At 39.0% G+C, this 18,035-nt stretch overlaps 1 protein-coding gene across 1 annotated transcript in view; it reads left to right on the plus strand.

Annotated features, from left to right (window-relative positions):
- Window positions 1-18,035, plus strand: part of SIM1 (SIM bHLH transcription factor 1) — a 73,002-nt gene that overhangs the window by 25,021 nt on the left and 29,946 nt on the right. The window contains exon 9 of the mRNA XM_080390035.1: window positions 16,439-16,604. Coding sequence (XP_080246161.1) covers window positions 16,439-16,604 — 166 coding nt within the window. The remainder of the gene's footprint in view (window positions 1-16,438; window positions 16,605-18,035) is intronic.

An 18,035-nucleotide genomic window follows, 5' to 3' on the forward strand; every position in this document is an offset into this window, starting at 1 on the left:
CTTCCCAGCATATTAAGTGGGCTTTAGGGCAATTTGTGTTTCAGGTGGAAATAAACCTCTCCCCATATTTTTTGACAGTTACAATGAAATATTTTCATAGCTTTTCATAGGAATCCTCTTTTTGGCCTGTCTCTGGGACATCAGGTCTCACCTTCTTGTTTTCCTAGTCAATGGGAGAATCCACAAACTCTATGTCCACACCTGCAGGCCTACCTTAAGTGTTTTTCTCAAATTGACCTATCTGGAATTGCCACAGGGTCTTCTCATTAGACAAAGGCAGATGCATGTTCTCTTGTATTTCCCAAGTGTGTGATGGAATATGTGGCATAATGAAGACACTGAGAAAGTTATTACTTGCAGAAGTAATCCTACTACACCCTTTTTCATATCATTAGTGGAACCAGTTGTATGAGTAAGCTTAGCCATCTAACATTAATTCTCGACATTAGGCTTAGTGGCTTTAACTGAATAATGTATTCTTTCTTAAATAGTTGTAAACAGCAGAAATAAATTTGAGCTGCTACTTTTCCTTTATATTTCTCACTATTAATGGGAATTTTGCCACTTGCTTAATTGTGCACAGAACTGGGTCCCAATTTATCTGTTCAATCTGCAATGTACTTTTCCTAAGACTGGAAAACCTACCATCATTCACATGATTGAATTAGCAATGTAAATATATCAAGGAATTGTTTTAATAAATCAAAGTGCTTGGGAAGCATATGCCTCAAAGGAAAAAAGTATAAAAGGATTCTTCTTGAACTACTCAGTGCAGCATTCTGTTTGTTTGCCATTAGTTTTTATTACAGACTTGTCTCCCTGGAACATTGTTTATATATATCTTGCAAATAAGAGACAGGCTTTTCCAGGTGTCCACAATACGTTTCTGCAGTTCTTTGTTCATGTAGGGGCTTTCTTAGCTACCATTTGTTTAATTCACTCCAAATTTCTATGCTTGTATTTCAACCAGGTGACTGTAATGGCCAAGGCACTAAAACTGGGGGCCAGAGTCTACAGTCACTGCTCGCAAGAAGAAAGTTTTATTTGCTAAAGTAAGGATTAAAGGACTGCAGCTCAGATCCACAGAAAAGCAGTCATTAGTTTAAATGCATGCATACTGATAGTCTCACACAGCATGAAATTCAGGATTGCAAGTAAGTGTCTCTATTCCAAGAAAGAAAAGCGACTTCAAATGCTTTCCACTTCATCCTTTTCCCATTCGGCATACCAGCTGTTCCAGACCTTTGGAAACTCCCTCCTCCCAAACACTGAGTTACAGATCTTGTAAAATGATTGTCTGGGGCTGAGACACATTCAGCAAGGGCAATGGCTGGAGTAATTACTATCTCCAGCTGTCTGCCTCACTCCACTGATGAAAGGTACAGGGCCTGCTCCAGGGATTCTTACTCCTAAAATGCCACAGTTTATGGCTTAAGGTAAGCTGCCGCAGATTTCACTTTACATGGAAGCATTGGTCTGTACACTGTAGCACAGCTGTTATTGCTAGAGAGGTTGTTCACACTTTATTCTTACTCTGCCCTTCCGCACTCTGAATGGCATCAATGAGGTTTGTGAACACCAATACAGCAGCTGAGAGCTTCAGTCCTGTGGGGATCAGCACCAGTGGTCCTCCCACACAGCAGAGCAGGGGAGACCATAGGCCATGGAGCTCAGGGTTATGTTCATTGCTCTGTGAGAGTTCAGAGACCTGGAAAGAAGTAAGGTGGTTGGAAGAGCATCTGCTGGTTTTACCACATGGCATTTATATCTTGTCTATGGGTTGTGTCAGTGGCTGTGCAGCAGAGGCAGGCCAAGCCACTGAACTGCTGCCTAAGGATTCACCTCCATGCTATCACTGCCTTGATACTCTGCACAAAACTTGATGCAGAACTGGCTCCTGCTCTCATAACAGCAACAGTGTGTTCCTTAAGCAGGTTTACAGTTTTACTAGCTCGGCTTCTGTTTCCTTAATCTGTTGCATGTTTGCTCTTTTTGCTCTGTGCTGCATCTCAGTACTCTTGTGGCTCCCGTGTTGTTTCACTGTAATTATCATGAGATACAACAGGTGTGATAAGTTACCAAACTACTTCTGAAGTAAGCACTTCTCTTTATGTTGTGGTGGTTTTGCTAGTTTTTATTCGTATACACACAAATGTGGCATTTCGACATGGCCTAAATTAAGTGTTAACAAATAAATCTCCTTTGTCCATTCAACAGTGGCAAGTATCTGTTTAAAATCTAATTCGCCTTCCCTCACCTCTCTTTTGTACTTTACAGCATGGGCTAGGCTCCAGCACACATGTTCGTACTCAGTAGGTTACTTCAGAGGCAGCCCCTTTCACTTTGATGACACTATTTATGGAGGCAGGCATCGCTCTGTGTGAACAAGGGTATAGTGCCTGAGCCTTCTGAAGGCTTGGGATGGCTGAAGTCTGGAGTCAATCACATGATCTTTAACACAGTTAGACAATTTATTCCTGTTGTTGTCTTTTGTTATCATCCACTTAGTGCAATTAAATTGCAGAAGTCCTGATTTACTAAAGCACTTGAGCACATGGCAGGCTCTAAAAGTGCTTAGACATAACTTTTAGTATATGATTATATCCTAGTGAATTCGGTTTTGAAATAAAAGGAAAGCCTTAGGCACACGCTTAAAAATAAGAATATTCCTTGGTGTTGCCATAATAGAGATGACTTGAAGGACGTGTTTGTTACTGTGTTGAATTGGGACCTAATAAAGAACAGCCGTAGTTTTTCAGCTACAAACCACTGTGTATAAATCTTGGGGACAGCAATGCTGAAAATAACAGCTATTATCTGCTGAAGTTTCAGTCCAGCTATGGAAACTCGAATGCCTGGCTAACTAAAGTTTGGACATATCCCTAGCATTGTGTGGATATTTTGACATAACCTAGAGTGAAGATCCTTAAACATCCAATATTCAATGTTCTTACATCTGTGCTGTCGGTTAGGAAGTGAACATGCACAGTCTGCCCTGAAGGCAGCCTGTTCCCAAGTAGCCTGTGGCTTCGATCATCTCTGTACTATGTTTGGCAGCTGGTAGCCTGGGCTGTTGCTGTAGAAAACTCTCTTTCCCTGACTTAGTTGTTGGTTAACTGAAACCCACCCAAAGGCATCGCACGCAATTTTTCTCTTGCTGTTTCCAAAGACTGTTTTGTACCCACAACAAAATCATAATCTTCAATGACTGCTTCACAAGGCATATCCCAGTAGAGTATTTGCCCAAATAAAGGCCAGATTTGGTAAATAGCTTGATAGCATCCTCCCATTTGCAGCCAAAATGCTGAAAATAATTCTCTTGATCCTAAGCTGCTAGTAGGAGAGAGAGTTACAGAAAAAGTGCCATCTTCTGAAAGACGATCAGCCTCCTTAGTGCTTTCTAGTCCATGAAAACCACCAAGAGGTGTGGGAGCGTGGCTTCAGTCCAAAGAAAACTGCATGTCTGTGTGACTACAACCGTGTAACTTAACATGGGAATATGCAGTTAGGGCTTCCATGATGATATCTAGTGGGTTCAAGAAAGCAATAGGAGAGAAGGTGCACAGCACCGTTTGCACAGGTGAGCTACTCCGGTGTTGCTGTGTATGGGCTACAGAAGTGGTCACCATAAGCACAGTAAACCTCACGCATTATGATATACTAAACTTGTTGCACAAACCAAATCAAATGTTCAGTTACTTCAGCTGCAGATGAGCTGTAGTGTCGGTCCAAGGACAGCTGTAGGTTGTCAGTGGAGTCGATCTGCCTATATGCTTTGGACATTTTTATGAGAACATACAGCAGCCTGATCAGAGACACTTGTAGGCATCCAAAACCCCTTGATAAATGTGCACATGAAGCAGTGAAAACAGAGTGGCTAAGGCCTCTGCCTGTCCTAGTCAAAGCAAGGACCAAGAGGGCAAAGGTACTAGTCAGGTGATAGATTTAAATGTCTAAAGAAGATTTTAGCTTGATGTTCCTGTGTTTTATTAAATGATTTTTATTTATTTGTTGAGAAACTTTAGACACACCTTGTGAGTATTTCACTATCTACAACCATTGAACCCACTGGAGACTTATTCTTCAGTTTCATAAGCTGGATTTTAACATGGGCATGCATTTCTGGGACTGTGTATGTTAATGCTGAGTTCTTGTTAGGAGTATTGTCAAAAAGCATTAACTACTATTAAAAAAGTCTCCTGAATTTGATAGAAGGCATGGGGTCAGCAGTAGTTGTGCCATATATGGTGGTTTAACTTATTCCGTGGCCCAGAGGGTCTAGGTAGTCAAGCAGGTTATCTTGTATCAATTTTAGCATTTAATGGACCCACTTAACCAATATAACCATGTATAATGTATACTTTCAGGAGACAGAATCAGTGATTACCAGGAAAGTATCAAATAAAATGGAGTATTATGGGCTATCTTATAGCCTCATGATACTGACTGGCTTTTCTTGCTATTTGTTTCCTGTTTTATCAACATCAACTCTTTATATGTTGTATGTCTATTAAAGCTGGATCATCAAGCCTGAGTCTGATATGAACAGAGCCTTAGACACAAGTGGCAAGTAATGTTAGTGAGATTTGGCTGCAGTAGTGGTTTGGCTGTGCGTGGGAAGGAGTTAAAAGGCAGTCTAACTCAGGTAAAAATAATGAAATGAGAAAACAGGTATATTAATTTGTTAAAAAGTCAAAAAGCCCTTCTCCTCACATGCCAAGGATGACGTGCAAGTCCTTGCCTGTCTTTCTCCCCTTACCTACTCTAAAACTTAAGCCAAACATGGTTCAGTTGAAAAGCATTTAGTAAGATGTCATTGTTGCTTGCTTTGTGGGCAGGTAATGGCCCACAATGGCCCTCAGGGGCAAAGTGCTGTCCCTTGGCCAAAGCTGAGGAACTCTGGACGGGTGAATGGGAAAGACTTTCATTGTAGAAAAATCTTCCTTCTTCTGAGGAAGGTGAAAATCTTATCTCAAGAAAGTACTAATCTGATGAAAGTGATCTATTGCAGATGGGACCTCTTCAACAGATGGAGTTCATGAATCCTTTTGGATTTAACATGCCTCTTCACTATGGGGTGCAGCTGACCACAAAAAGTAGGCTGGAATGATGGACAAGTATGTTATGAGGCACGCAGATAGGAAATTTCCCAAGGACAAACAAACAGAATAAACAGCAAACCACTTTCCAAGCACATAATTTTGCTCAAATAAACTATGGCAAGATCACAGAAGCTTGTTCAGAAAGTCATTGCAGAAAAGCTAATTTTTTGAAGTGTTCACCTTAGGATCTTAGGAAAGTTTCACAAGAAAAGATTTAATTATGGGGAACACAGAGGAGTTGATAAAATATGAAATAATAATAAATTAATTTTTACAGTAAATTATGACAGCAAATTGTTAGGACTAAGTCTTTACTGCACAGTTTCAAAGGAACTGAAGTATGAAATTGTTTAACTGCTGTGGTAGAGAGTGTAAAGTAAGAACAGCTATAAGGGATCAGGCACATATTGGTGGTGGTCATGGCAAATACTTTGGAAAGAGTTTAAAAATAGGACAAGCATGCAGTAATGCTTCCCCAGCACTTTGTCCCAGTCTTCAAGAAGTTCAAATGACTTCCTAGAAAGAGGTGAGATCTTTGAGTGTATTAGCTGTCAGTGTTTTGGGTTTTTTTTTCCATAAATTTGTCTCCTTACCTTTTGAAACCATGTGAGCCTTTGCCAAGCTGAAGTAAATGTGGTAAGAAAGTTCTCCTTTTGTTGTGAATGTGCCACCTTTTCATTCCTTTCATAGCCCTTACTTCTTGCATTAGAAGGAAAAGTGAAAAACTGCTTCCCACTCATTTTCTCTATGTTGCTTTTAATTTACAGATCTTATTTTCTTCTCCCAGGCACCTCTTCTTCAGTCTGAGGAGTCTTTTTAATTGTTCCTCATAGAAAGCCTGTTCCAAGCCCACTATCCTTGCTGTCCCACTCTGAGCTTTTTCAGGTTTTCAGATGGAACAGTCAGAGTATGCAGTATTTGAGGTGTCAGTGCATGACAGGTATAAACCTCATTTTTATAATCCTCATTTACTACATAGTCATGCATTTTCTTACAGGGCAGTCCGTGTTATCAGTGACCCCTCTGCAATGTGATGAATCTTTCTTTTGTGAAACTTCTCAGTGTAAGTGAAGAAACATATACATTAGAGGATTCTTCACTAAAACAGGGTTTAAGGCTACTAGTTTTAGAAAGAAAAATCTGAAACTAGCTTTTAAAGACCATACTTAAGCTCCATAGAGGAGACTCTTATATACATCCCTAGTAACTTGGAGTCCCTAGCTACATAATTGTCTTTTGTGGCTTCTAAACACCCAGAAAGAGGACTTTTACCCATTTTTGTGTCAACTTTTCAGCTGCTGTTACTTACAAAACATAGAATAGTCAAATCTTGAAAGCATCTTGGCTGTTTTAGCTCTTATTCTTGCCATGAGGTATGAGGCTCTTATGTCTAAAAAAATACCTGGATTTTAAAAAGGAAACTCCCACCATCCATCAAGAAAATAATGAGGAGCTCATTTTGGTTCTCCTTGTTCCATACCTTAATGTGATATAGGAATTCTTAGGATTTAGAAAACCGTTAATCTACAATCTCCGCCAAAAAATCGTCAGCATCCTCTCAAATCCTTTTGTCCAAGCGTATCATATAGCTATCTAGTGTGCTATTCCCAAGAATTTCTGCTCAGTTAGGTACACAATAACAATGGTATTACATGTATTCAATCAAGTATTTTTATTCATAGAATACATTTCAAATTTATTTTAGCAGTTTAAATAAGTGAGTTTAATGTATATTTAGTCAAGCATTACAGTAGTGAGGACTTAAATAGATTAGAAATAAATGAATCCAATTAAAGAACATGTCTGTGAAATTTGATATATCATAGGTGTGAATTAACTGTTTACACAGCAACTGTAAATAAATCATTAATGATTATCTAGAAGGGGTTTAATCAAGGATAAATAGTATAGGACGTAGTTAAAAACATTTGTGTTGAATACATGGAGATTCTGAAACAATAAAGCTATGCTTTGCATCAATAGTGACATGAGTACTGGTCTTGAGAAATGTATTTTTTGGCATCTCTGGTAGATGTACAGCCAGGGGCTGCAGCTGAGAGTTAGCTTAGTAACATTGGCTAGCATGCATTAATAGTGGGAGATTGTTCCTTCCAACAAAAAGCTTCGGTTTAATAGGTGAGACAGACAAAGATATTTCACAAAAACGTTTCCTACAAGAACATATTTTTATGCTCCTTTTCAGAGCTAATATTCAGCAAAGTTAAGGTAGGGATTCTCAGAAGTGATCAGTGATCAGTGCTGGGCTAAATTTGACCCTGGCAAAACTGAAAGTCCTGCTGGCCACCTGTCAAGTAAGCTCAGGCAAGTGCCAAGTGCTTGCTGAAATCCCATGACATGTGATTTGTTCAGTGTGGCACCCGTACGCTGTGGGAGGATTGAGAATTGAATCCACATCACTTGGTTATCAGATTGGTGTCTTAAAGGTGTCAGTGGTATTCAAGGTATGGTTTTCAACATGGAAAAATACTAAGAAGCCCAAGATGGGAAAATGTACCCTCTCTAATAGCAGTCTGTTGTGCTGTTGTCAGTCTGGCTTTCTGCAAAATGGAAGGATACATGAGAACTTCTGTTTATGTGGCATTAATTCCTAAAGGGGTGCTGTGTACCTGAGCTTGCCAATGCACTGAAGTGACATTTTTTTTTACGGAGGGGTTGAAAGGGAGTAGTTAGGAGAAAAAAATGAGACTTTTTGAAGTCTCATTTAACAGGCCTTTGGTTTATTCAGAAATATTATTTTGAATGTGCAGGTGAATTTAAAGTAATGGAAACCCTCAAATGATTACAAAGAGGTCACCATGATAATTTAACAAAGGCTGACAGTATGGACATGAGTCATGGAGTTCTGCAAGGTTTAACATGCCTTCAGGTAAAGTATTCTTAACTATTTGGTGGCCATAACAAAAAAAACCCAAAAAACTAAAAGAAAAAAAAGCATTGTTGGCTATGTCCCTCTAATCCAAATTTCTCATTATCAGACAGATTTTAACATATACAAACATTTATAAACTACTGTCAAATATATTTCTCTGTTTAACTTGGCTGAATACACATAGAACATAACTTTTAGCCAGCTGTGCTCCTAGGCACCTCGCATTTGAAAAAAACCACTCACAGTATATATAAATGTTACAGAATTATACTCAGGTCATCATATTTTATTTATTTAAAGCATTTTTTTCAGTGCTATCTGTAACAAAATGGTAATGCATTTATATATAATTAGCTTAAGGTATCTTAGGCATTTTATTCACAAACAATAATAAATCCCCGGTGCAGGTTTTCATCTAGCAAATCTAGTAAATAAAGGCAAATATGGTGTACAAAGGATTCCATTTGGAGCCAGAGATGCTAGCTATGTGGTTGAGAATGACAAAGGTACCTTCAGACTGCTGAAAACTCTGCCACACCATGGTTGTCTAGAGGCCAGGGTGTTTTATTTAACTCCAACTGACAGTTAAGCGAATGCATTCTGAAATGCGAAACAAATCACTGAATATACAAAACTTCTCTGAGAGTAGCTGTCTAGAGGATACCCTCAGATATTTGTGTTAAATGATTCGTATAGGAAACTTTGTGCTTCAATTTTCCCAAATGTATCAAATCGTTTAATTAAACTTCCTGGTTTGGATCGTTCTGTGTTTAAACACAAATACAGAAACAAGATATCATGTATGTGAATCTCAGGGCTGGAGGAGCTGTAAACTTTGACTCAAGATGTATTACCGTTGCTTATGCTATTTATGGAATTAAATGGGTGCCTGGAACTTAATGAAGGGATCCAATATACAGATCTTGTACTTCTCCAAGTAGATACATTGCTTAACCGTTAAGTGTGTTAATGATAGACAGCCACTTGAAAGATTTCTGGAAGGTCTTTCCAAAGACTTTGGTGAGCAGTAGGTCAGGCCTGTATGGGACTTTTCAACTGAGACGTTTTAGAAAAGAGGTGTACTAACGCCATCCCAATAACCAATGGGAATATCGAGGCAGGGAGTATCTTCAATGCCGCACAACTGAACGTCAGTGTAGTTTCATAACAAGCAGTGAGGTTCAAAGCTTTTCTCCTACTTTGTCCTGAAATTTGGCTTCCTGAACGAGCTAAGTTTAAAATCTTATTTTGACTGGTTGTGGAAGATGCTAAGGGGATTGTATATGCTCCTCCTTGACAAGTCTTGTGAGCAGACTGAGGCCTTTGTAAACATTTCTGAGACACATTGTACATGAACAGAGGACATGGCAGATGAGGAAATTGTCTGTTTTGTTGTACCATCTGCTGATTTAGAAAGCCTGAAGATGACAAACAGCCAGAATCTGTTCTATTTTCACTCATCTGCTGAATGGCGCTCTGTTAGCATTGCATAAGCTGGAGTGTGGAAATGTTAAAAGTTGCAGGCATTGTTTAAAAGTAGAAGAATGATATATTATAGTATTGTGGTCAGACATGTACGAGGATGTGCCAGACTTTTACCACCTTCATGGCTGATTTTAAATGAATTGCAACAACTTGGCAAAATAGACTGAGCATTAATGACATTAACACTTTCAGTTTAATCCCAATATTTCTGTCCTGTATTCTCTTAGACTGGCAGAAAATCTGACAAATAATTTTTCTGATTTTTAACTAAAAAAATGCAGAGTGCATATGACCCCTTTCATAGATTTGCGTGTAAAACTAGAGGAAATGATGAACATACATATATTATGAGTTCAATAGAAAAAATAGTGAAACCAATTAAAATGGCACCTTGATTTCTTTTGGATGAACAATGCTTTCCACTTTGTTTCAGTTGTGATTGTACCTATGATGTAGGAACCTGCTGCATTAAAATCATCTAATGCCTTTACTTGCAGCTTGTATGTCATCAATTACTTTGAAATGTGTAGGGAATGACATGGGTGTAGGTTATCCAGTGTTTTTCAGGTTTATGTGGTCACATGATGCTTTTTTATTTTTTATTTGCTGTGATTTCCAGTGACAGTATTCCAGTGACAAAATTGCATATTATTCAGACTATAAATTGAAAGATACCTAAAACCAAGAATAAGTTCTGTTTCCAGTTGTATACTGGAATTGCTGTATTGGATCCAATCAAATTAGAATTTGATTGCTGCTGGAAAGAATGATCTGATATGTGTTTGTAATCCAACGCCATAACTCCATGCATGAAAACTGAATTTCTGTGAATCTTCTTTAAGGCGTCTAAATTTAGTGTCTTTTGATGGAATTAAATACACTGTAAATATCATAAAATATAGAATCATAGGATGGTTTGGGTTGCAGGGACCTTAAAGATCATCTAGTTCCAACCTTCCTGCCATGAGCAGGGACGTCTTCCACCAGAGCAGCTTGCTTGAGACCCATCCAACAGGGCCTTGAACATTTCCAGGGATGGGGCTTCCACAAGTTCTCTGGGCAACATGTTCCGGTGTTTCACCACCCTCACAGTAAAGGATTCCTTCTTAATATCTAATCTAAATTTACTCTTTTTTTAGGTTAAAACCATTATCCCTTGTCCTATCACTACAGGCCCTACTAAAAAGTCTGTCCCCATCTTCCTAATAAGACCCCTTTAAGTATTGAAAGGCTGCTACAAGGTATCCCTGAAGTCTTCTCTTCTTCAGGTTGAACAACACCAACTGTCTTAGTCTGTCTTCACAGGAGAGGTGCCCCAGCCCTCTGATGATCATCATTGCCCTCCTCTGGACTCTCCTCCATGTGGGGTCTCATAAGAGTGGACTAGAGGGGAAGAATCACCTCCCTTGACCTGCTGGCCACGCTTCTTTTGATGCAGCCCAGGATATGGTTGGCTTTCTGGGCTGCAAGCACACAGTGCTGGGTCATGTCCAGCTTTTTATGCACTAGAACCCCCAAGCCTTCTCCTTAGGGCTGCTCTCAGTCTGTTCTCTGCCCAGCCTGTACCGATTCTGGGGGTTGTGCTGACTCACATGCAAGACCTTGCACTTGACCTTGTTGAACTTCACAACGTTTGCACAGGCCCACCCCTCAAGCTTGTTAAAGTCCCTCTGGATGGCATCCCTTCCCTCCAGCATGTCAACCACACAACTCATCTTGGTGCTGGCGATCTTGCTGAGGGTGCTTTTGATCCCACTGTCCATGTTGCTGACAAAGATGTTGAACAGCACTGGTCCCAGTGCAGACCTCTGAACACCACTTGTCACCAGTCTCCACTTGGATATTGAGATGTTGAATGCAACTCTTTGAGCGTAGCCATCCAGCCAATTATCCACTGAGTGGTCCACCTGTCAAATCCATGTCTCTCCAGTTTAGAGACAAGGATATTGTGTGGGACAATGTCAAAAGCTTTGCACAAGTCCAGGTAGATGACAAATATCTGCCTCTTTTTGGTTATCTGTGTATTCTCTGTCACTTTATGAAGAGCTTATTCTTCCTTTCTGGTATGTTGTGGCATTAAGGTAAGAAGATGCTCTCTCTTATGGCTTTTGCAGGGTTTTCCATGGCCTGAGCATTTTTTCTTCTGTTTTGAAGGTTTTCTTCTTGGTTTGAAAGTTATGTTGCTTATGACTGTAGATACGTAAGATCTCTATTTTTAAGTCTGGTTGTCCTTAAATTATTTTGGTTGAATCTGGATATTTATTCTTCACTAATGGATGCCATTATTTTAGTCCTTCTTCTGCATACATCCTTTTGAACTGTTCTTTCTATTTGAAAGCGTTTTTCAGTGCTTAAGTTCTTTTCTGTCCCATAGCCAACATTGTCTTTAAGTAGGAATCTAAATATCTTCAAAATTATTTATGCTTTTAGCTCTCTAATGCTAATGTCTAGTCTCACTTTTACTTTTAGATTTTGGTTAAAGTAGTTCCAGACTTCATTGTGTTACTTGAAGAAACACAACTATAAAAAAGCGTGGCTTGTCTGTACAGTTTTAGTTTGTCTTGGGGCATACCATGCCCACGGGACCTTTGTCAGTAATTCCAGTCTTCCCAACATTATTTTAGCAATGCTGACTCACCCTTTCCTCATCTTTTTTCCTTCAAAGAGATCATATAAAAAACCCTTTCATTTTCTTCAGTTTTATGGTGAGCTCTATCGACACATTCAGTTGCCGTATTTGTGCAAGCTGTTGTTTGCTGAGATTTCAGGTTTTGTGGCACTCTGATACTCCCTTACCAGACTTTTTTGGGTCTATCTGCTGATAAGTCATTATCCCTTCCTCAAACTTCCATTAGACAGACTGTTGTTGCCACCATGTTTCATATTGTACATTTTGGCAATGGTAGTGGCAGAAAGTGTCTCTTAAAGCTGAATTATGAGAACTCTTTACACAAGTGTTGCAGACCCAGCTGTCATCCAAGTTGTGAGCAAACAGATTGCCTTCCTCTTCCAAATGCTTTTCTGCTTCAGCCTTTGTCCTTCTCCACCTATGCAGCTAATTATAGCTAGATCCCTTTAGTAAAAATGCTTTGGACTCAACTTTCAGATGCTTTATTGCAGAGAAGTGCAGTTGGTACAGCCATTGATCCTTGTTTTTTTTCATGATGCTAGCTCTACTACATCAACAAGTGCTCTCAAAATTAGGCTCAAGCTTTATAATGGGCGTTGGAAGAGCCAGAGATATGGGACAGAGTGGAAATGCTTGTGCGAGTTAGATCTGAGATGAAAATGGGAAGCGACATATTGTAGCAAGAGGATTTTATACTTTGTCTTCTGATTTCTTTTCACTTACAGTGAAGCATGGTAATCCAGTCTGTAGGTGCTTAATACATTGACCATACTGGCCAGATTCTCATACTGGGGGGAGGGACAAGGCAGAGGAGAAATAATACAGTTTTGGAAGCATACACTACCAAAAGCATCTGCATCCAGGTTTTCTGAGGAGTCAAAGAGGACCTAGAATTTCCATCCAACTGTGGAAAGAATGGCTGTTTCCCATCATGAAAAGGTGGAGGTCTTCAATATGTATTCCTTTGCAAAGAAGCATCACTTTGGTCTTGTCTGGATTCAGTTTATTCCATCTGTTCTTCATTTAAGAGCTAATTTCCTGTAGTTATTCTGATGTTTTATAGTGATGATAGTTGCATCAGAAAATGAGATAAATAGTAGATTGTCAGCAACATACTGTTAGCAATTGAACATATGCCGTATCACTCTCTCTCTCAGCAGTCTCATGTAGATAGATGTAGATTGTATGGATCCCTGTGGGATCCTGAAGGTGAGGACCTTGGAGGAAGAGGCTCATATCCACCACCTTTTTTTAAATTGCATGTAGAACACAAGATGCAGTACTACTGCGTTGCTGGGATTGTTTAATAGAGGATTCAGGTGCCTGAGAACAGGAATCTGGAGATTACAGTTCCACAGTTGGTGGAAGTTTTATAAATTCCTCTAGGAAGTTGTCAGAATTTTCATCTGTAGTTTGTGTACCACTAGGAGCCCTGGTTCCTCTAGTCCTTTGCCTCATAGTGCATATGGATATACTCAAACATTTTCATTTCTTGATGGAACATCATCTGCAACTGACATTGAGACCACAGGACCCTTCCCTCATGTTTTCTTTGCATTTTTTTTAATCTGGTATTTATCTTGGCCTGTTACTATTGGTGTTCTGGTGTCTATCTTGGCTCTTCTGAAGGGTAGCTGTGCTAGGATAAGGTTGAGATGGTGATGCAAAAAAGTCCAGATGTTTCATCTGCAAGGAGAGTACAGATGTGTTCTTTTTCTAAGGGGAAACTTTGCATTTCGCAGCGAGAACTTATCTTTTGTTTAATGATGTTGCCATCTAAGCAACTGGCTGCAGATGCCACCTTGTGGTGTTTATTCTTATATGTGGTCTGGGAGGGTGACTCCTCACTGTAATGATACCAAGGACTTAGAAAAGTAACAGATAATGGCATGCAAGGTTTTGGGCAGCCTCGTTTGCCTGGTTTTTTTTAGATTTCTGTGACCTAGAAGCATTTTATGGTGTAGTCTCTGTGATTTGAATGCTTGGCCCTTACACAGATTGTAACGGCAGGCAAGTAGTGTTAGAGTGGCAGTCTGTGGTCTGAATGCTGGGGTGGTGTTTCGTCCAATTTTTTAAAACTCTTCCACTGACATGAGAAAGCAGCACACTGTTATAGGGTTGCATACACCAGGGATGGAGGGGTACTGGCAGGAGTGCAGAGCTTCAGGTTCTCCAGCAAACAGGGAGGCAAAAGCGTTGGAAGGTTAAAAAATGAAATAACCTTCTCATATCCCTAAGGCTGTATATAACTTACCTACTTAGTTTTGATTAATTTTCATTTCTGGAGGCAATACTTGCTGCATCGGACACTGAGATCACAGGAGGCTTCCTTTTCTTACAATCAAATAGTCAGGGGGAATGTGTGTATCAGGATGAGACTGATAGTTTTTTCAGGATTATTGATAATATGTCATGCTACTATAGTAGTAAAGTATGAAGATTAATTGGCGTCCTTTGTTTCTGACATTTTGTACAACATAAAGATAATTTGGTAGGACTCAGTTATGGAGACAGATGTTTTGCATGTCGAGTCAAGGTGTCTGGATAGAAATTCTGGAGGCTAACCACGGGAAAAAATGACGGTTTCTAAACATGTGGATGAGCTTTACCTGTCAAATAGGCCAAAGCAAATCCCTATATTGAGGTACTTTCATTGCAGGCAGGATGTTTGAAATGCAAATATTCTAGCAGAAGCCTATATCTACTAAAGCCAAAGTTTGAAGAAATGGCCTCATTAAGAAGTAATTTTTTTATTAGAATTCATTGATTATACTTGGCTAATCTCTGTCTTCTATGGACTGGAAACAGTGTAGTCAACACAGTTCTAATGTCAGTGATGAATTTTCATGTGTTTATATATAACACATGGATACATACACATTGCCTGCATTGCCAAAAACCCTAAACCTCGTCAAACAACAAATTTGTTGTTTATCAAGTGCAAAAACATTTTAGTGTAGGACTGGTATGAATAGATCTGTCTGTTGTGCAGGTTTATCTGTGGCTTTTCAAAGATTCATCCTATTTCATTTATTTCAGTGATTTATTAAGTTTGTCCTTCTGTCCCTGACTTTTATATGAAAGCATTCCAGTGTACTAAGCTGTGCTATGCTCAGGTTGTGGTGCAGTTCCTTTCTAAAAATGTTAGACTCTCATGGCTTACATTGATATATGTGTAATTATAGAGCAAGATATTTTTGCTAAAGCTGGACTTAATGTAATTCATTAAGGATGAGTTAGGTTTAGATGGGGTAATGTGTGAATGAATATGCCTCCTTGACTGCATAAGAGAAGCATTATTTTTCCCTTGCTCTCTTACTTTTCTGCTGATTAACACAAAGGAAGAGAAAAGCTATGAATCCTTCCTCTTTTCCTCCAGGTAGGTAGGTCAGGAAGAAACTCTTGCTTTGCTGTCTTTTAATAAATCATTGTCAGAATAGGTTCCGTATGACTACATGAAAGCTGGAGAGCTCATTTCTTACTCCCCCGGGTATCAGCAGACATGCACATGTGTGCAGAGGGGTGCAGTCCAATGCATATGCCCTTGTTATGTGCAGTAAGACATTGTGAATAATGCCAGTTATCCTTACTTTTATGTATTCATTAGAAAGCTTGAAGAAACTAACACTGAACATCACAAACTGCCATTGCATCTAGCTCCCCACAGAAAACCTCTAGTATTTGGTGAGTGGGGGACAGACCATTTAAATCAGAAGATTTGTATTTATTTAGCTGTTTTCTCTGACTGGTAAACTTAAAAGAGAGGAATAAACACTCACAAGACTCATAGAAGAGGAATCATTCAAAAATTTGCACCAGTTGCCTGAAATTTTGTGAACAATGAAAAATATCTTCAAAATAAAAGTGTTTTCCATAAAAAAAAAAAATTGTTAAATTTAGTCATCTATGTAGGCTGCTATGTGCACCCCCACACATGCATGAACACACATACACATGTGGTAAGTTTGTAGTTGTACAGTTAAAAGAGTTTTGAGGAAAATGTATCCTATTTACTGCTTAGCTATATGACCAATGCAGAACTGTAATATAAATCTCAGAAATTTCAATCCCATTGTTTTTTATTACTGAAGAAAGTAGATCAGCATGATAACAGTTGGATGCAAAAAGCAATCATATTTTCAATATAAAAATAGTGCGATTGTTTAGTAAGCTATACTACTTAAATGTATTAGGGGGATATAGTGGCTTGCCCTGGATGGTTTTATTTTTTCCTTAGAAATATGTTTTGTTTCCACCCCCTACTAAGAAGGAAGGAATGTTTCCCATTAAGATACGAAGTGAGTTTCTTTTTCACTTTTGCCTTTTATATAGGGATACTGAATATAAAGGACTACAGCTCTCCCTGGATCAGGTCACTGCTACCAAGCCGGCATTCTCTTACGCAAATACAACTCCGACCATAACGGATAATAGAAAGGGAAGCAAATCTCGCCTCTCGAGCACAAAGTCAAAATCAAGGACATCACCATACCCACAGGTAGCTGCCTTTAAAAACCAAAATAATATCTTTTTTAATATCTTGATTTTGACTGCTATTTTACCCAAGTAATTAGAATGGGCCAAAGAACATGTTACTGAAAGGGAATAAAGGATGACAGGTTAAAAGATCTGGAGGCAGGAATATATTTCTTTAAACTGTTTCTAAAAAGCTGGAAACATTTATGTTTCAGCATGCATAATAAATCATCATCAACAACAATAACAGTGCAGGGCTCAGAGTTAATGAGGAGCGGACAGAAAGAAAGTGAAAATGTTGGTTTTGAAATACTTGGTTCGAGAGAATTGTGAGTTTTGCCATTTGAGAAAGCTTGCTTTTTCTTACTCTTCGATAATTCCAGCATATCTAGAAAGCTGCCAGATGTTTGACAGCAGTTTAATACTGAAATCTTAGTCAGGAGGACTGAGTTTTAAGGAGAGAAAGCAACAAGCTAACGCTGAACGGGAACAAGAAAGCTTTTCTACGTACAAAGCTTTGAAAGGGAGAAAGCGCTAGGACATGGCCACTGGCATCAGTGGACTGTAATTTCCCAGATTCCATTTTCAGGCCTAATGTGTAAGGAACATGTCCCTGCCTGGAGAACGGACCAAATTTGATTAGATCTCTGGACTGGAGCCTACCTAATACATTAACACAACTGATTTCTGCAGAGAATGCCACAGCACTTGCATACTTACATTGTCAACCCTTTAGCTCAAATAAATCTGTTTGTCAAAATAACCATTATGTTTACTAAATAATGATGCAAGTCTTACTGCCCTTATGCCACCGCACAGTGGATGTAAATATATGCCTTCATGATGTAACATTTAAAAGCTATGTATTTTTAAAGAGTTCAGGTCAATATTTAACTGATAAATGACCTTGATGACTACAGTTTCTCTGCAGGCACAATGTTTTCTAAATTGACCTCTAAGGCTGTACAATGTGAGCCCAAGTGTCTACATCACTTCTTTTTTTTCTTTCTTTTTCCCCTCAAAAGTACCGGGCGGTAAGAATTTCAGTTAAATGACATCTGCTTTTGGCACAGGGAATATTTAACCGAGTGCCTAGGTATGAAGTCAGATTCTAAATTTTATGAATCTAATTTTGCCAGAGGTTGTTTAATCATTTGTTCATATGCATTTCTGTAGGTTGTTAAAGGAGAGTCTTTCTCTTGAATGCCTTACACCAGACAATTGTAATAAAACTGCTTTAAAGAATTGGGAAACTTCCCTACAATTAATTCTGAATTAGATTTTTAAGATAACTATCTTTGATTTGCTGAAATTACCCTTCATCTCCCCTTACACAGTCCTTTCAGAAGTCCTCACTTGCTAGCAGGATGATCCCAGCTGAAGACCTGTTATCCTCCCACATCAATCTGCTTTCTGAAAATGTGACTTTCATCGGTATCTCCTTATTCTCTCT

Source organism: Falco punctatus (assembly GCF_963210335.1).
Source record: "Falco punctatus genome assembly, chromosome: 5".
Lineage (NCBI taxonomy): Eukaryota > Metazoa > Chordata > Aves > Falconiformes > Falconidae > Falco > Falco punctatus.